This window comes from Apium graveolens, chromosome 3 (genome assembly GCF_009905375.1).
Source record: "Apium graveolens cultivar Ventura chromosome 3, ASM990537v1, whole genome shotgun sequence".
In the NCBI taxonomy this organism is placed as follows: Eukaryota; Viridiplantae; Streptophyta; class Magnoliopsida; order Apiales; family Apiaceae; genus Apium; species Apium graveolens.
The window spans coordinates 225,142,510-225,146,139 of NC_133649.1; the positions used below are offsets into that span (position 1 = coordinate 225,142,510).

The 3,630-nt window shown below is 40.5% G+C and overlaps 1 protein-coding gene across 1 annotated transcript; it reads left to right on the forward strand.

Moving 5' to 3' along the window:
* The first annotated feature begins 278 nt into the window (after window positions 1-278).
* Window positions 279-1,046, forward strand: LOC141714851 (uncharacterized). Its single transcript, XM_074518347.1, has one exon. The coding sequence runs from the start codon at window positions 279-281 to the stop codon at window positions 1,044-1,046; it is 768 nt and encodes a 255-aa protein (XP_074374448.1).
* The last annotated feature ends 2,584 nt before the right edge of the window (window positions 1,047-3,630 follow it).

Here is a 3,630-nt window from a genome sequence, read left to right on the forward strand (position 1 = left end):
CCTCAGATAGATGCAAGGAATTCTTTAAAGCAATTAAAGGAAAGGGAAAAGACTTCGTGTGGACTTCAGATTGTGAGGAAGCCTTTTAAAAAATCAAAGAACAATTGGGAAATCCTCCTATGTTGGCCAAGCTAGAGGATGGAGAGAAATTGACTCTTTACCGGGCAGTCTCAAAATATTCCATCAGTGGGGCATTAGTAAAAGAAGAAGAAGGTCGACAGTCGTCGGTATACTACTTAAGTAAAAGGGTATAAGATGCAGAAACTAGATACACCGGCATGGAGAAATTGGTATACGCCCTTATCCTTGCGACACGAAAGCTAAGGCCATATTTCCAAGCTCACCGGATAGAGGTCCGCACCGCTTATCCTCTCAGACATATTCTACATAATCTAGAATCGTCAGGAAGAATGCTAAAATGGGCAATAGAGTTGGGACAATTTAATTTGGAATATTGCCCTCACACAGCGATCAAGGGACAAACATTGGCTGATTTCATACTTGAGTTTGATTCTGAAGTAGATGATAAAGCTATAGTGTTGGCAGAACCTTCCTCACAGGGAAATGCCCCCGCCAAAGTGAGAGAAGAGTTCCCATACCCTTGGTGGATCTTACATGTTAACGGGGCCGTAAATAACAGCGGAGCGGGAGCTGGGATTATTTTGGTTATCCCCGAAGGACATCATCTGATGAGCGCCATTCAATTCAAGTTTTATGTCACCAATAATGATGCTGAGTATGAAGCACTAATTAATGGCCTGAAGATAGCTTTGGAAGTGGGGGTTGTAAATATGATCACTCGGATCGACTCAGAGTTAGTAGTAAACCAAGTCAATGGGGGTTTCCAGGCCCGAGGACCCCGAACAGAATTATATATGAGATGTGTGCAGCATTTGCTTAGAAAGTTTGGAAGTGCCAAGTTGGAAGGTGTACCAAGAGAAGAAAATAACAATGTGGATGTCTTGGCAAAGATAGGTTCACAAATGGACAGCGTTACGCTAGGACAAATTCCTTTAGGAATCCAAGAAATTCCAAGTATTCCATAAATGAGTGTTTTCAGGTGCAAGAAATCCCACCAGAAACTTGGATGGCACCTATTCACAACTATATTCGGGCAGGGACTTTACCGGAGGACAAACTACAGGCTCGAAGCCTTCGTTATCAGGCTGCAAAGTACGTTGAGTACGATGGGGTGCTATGTAAGAGAGTGTTTAATCAACCATTGGTGCGATGTGTAGATCTGGAGGAAGGAAACTACATTCTTAGAGTGGTACATGAAGGTATTTGTGGCAATCACTCGGGGGGTGGCTCGTTGGCATTGAAAGTCCTCAGACAAGGATATTATTGGCCAACCATGAAAGAAGATGCTTTCAAGTTTTTTAGGGCATGTGATCATTGCCAGCGATTTACTAACTATTCATACGCCCCAGCAACATCCATCACCTCATTGGAAAGTCCCTGGCCTTTTGCTATGTGGGGAATCGATCTCATCGGAGAACTTCCCAAGGACAAAGGGTGTAAAATACGTCTTTGAAACTATTGACTACTTTACGAAATGGGCAGAAGCTATGCCATTGGCCACAATCACAACTAAGAAGATCAAAGATTTTGTCTTCAATTCAATAGTTTGCAGATTTGGTATCCCATACAAACTCATATCCGACAATGGGAAGCAATTTGAAAATAAAGAGCTGAGGAAGCTTTGCGAAGACTTGAATATCAAGAAAGATTTCTCCGCAGTCTATCACCCGCAAAGTAATGGCCAGACAGAGGCCATCAACAAAATCATTAAACATACTTTGAAGGCCAAGCTGCAGAAAAGAAAGGAGATTGGCCATAGCAAATTTCAATGGTCCTTTGGTCTTATAACACAACTCCAAGGTCTACTACGGGCGAATCCCATTTTATGTTAACCTACGGGTATGAAGCTATGATTCCCGTGGAAGTGGGAGCTGGATCGCTATGAAGGGATTTGTTCATTGAGGAAGATGCAGAAGTCAGTCAAAGGCTCCACTTGGATTTTCTGGACGAAGCTAGAATGAATTCTCAGTTAAAGCTTGCTGTATTTCAGCAGAGAATTGCAAGATATTTCAATAAGAAGGTGAAGTATGTGCCCTATAAGGTGGGATATCTTGTGTTGCGAAAAAACATGTTGAATACTAAAATAGCTCAGCATGGGGTGCTTGGAGCTAATTTGGAAAGAACATACAAGGTTAAGGCTCAACTTTGGAAGGGGACTTATCACTTGGAAGACTTGGATGGCAAGCTCATCCCCCGAGCATGGAACGCAGAGAACTTGCGAAAGTATTATCATTAGGGTACGGCCTTGGCCCCCTCGTTTCTATGATTAATTTTTATGTAATAGACTAGTAGCAAATAAATTCCTCCTAGCCTAGGGGGTATATGTATGACTACGAACCTTGGAGCTAGCTGAAGTATAAAATTTTCAACTTATTTCCCCACAGAGAATAGTAGCCATGGGACTGGTATAATTTTCACACTAGAGCGTAGTATCAATAAAATGAAAAAGTTGCTTCAGGTGTTTGTTTGTTAATACTCTCAAAACTAGGGTGCACCCTGTCATGGGAGTACTTTAAAAGTAAAGGAAAATTTATTTATACTACACAAGCTATGTCCATAATGTGACACGACAGTTGAATTCCATGAAGGGACGCGCCCTCTACATCAGGAGTTGCAAAAACTCCCAATTAAAACAAATGCTAAGACCAGAGGCGCGCCCAAAGGGAAGGCGCGCCACGATCAATTTGTCTTGAAAATATAGTTTTACAAAAGAAAGATGGACTACAATGGTAGGGCTTGTTATTAATTTAACTTCGAAAAATAATACGTCAAGATATCAAGATTATATTTAAATAAGAAAAGTACGTGGTTATCATAACAAAACATTTGCAGAATAAGAAAAATAAACACAGGGAAAAATTTCTCTTGAAAATGCTTCCTACACAAGAATGGTAAAGAAATTATTACTTTTAGACTAAATATTTATCATCTATGACAGTTAGTGCACGCCTTGAGAAAAAATAGATCTAAAAAATCATAATATGGGCATGCCCTAATTGAAGAGGCACCCCAACACCTATAGGATTCCTAACAAAATTCTATGGGCAAATAATATGAAGTACTCCTTTCAAAGAATAACCTGGGAAAAGTTACATAGAAAAGGAAGACGCACCCTGTGTTTTAGGTTTTGATAATGGAAGTACCAGATATTTAACACATAACAAAACAATTGATAAAAATAAGTATCAGTTAAGATCAAAGGGAAAGTACCAGGAAATATAGTCATACAACTTTGCACAACATATTCTTTCTTGAACTCTGCCATTTCAGCAACCTTCTCTTCCCCAAACTTCTCAAAGGTGTATCCAGGGCCGTTGGCCACGAACCCAACCCTATAGAAATGGAAGCCATTGGTAAAAGCCTCATCAGTAGCCTCCCACTTCTCATCAGGCCATCCATCTTTTTGCTGCCCTTCAAGGTATTCGATCCTCAGATTTGCTTCTCCCAGCTCAGTATAAAGAGAGGTAGCCTTTTTGTTAGAAATCTCGAGTTGAAAAGTTAGGTTAACCACCTCATCTTTAAGAAAAGAGATTTCAGAATCCTTGGCTT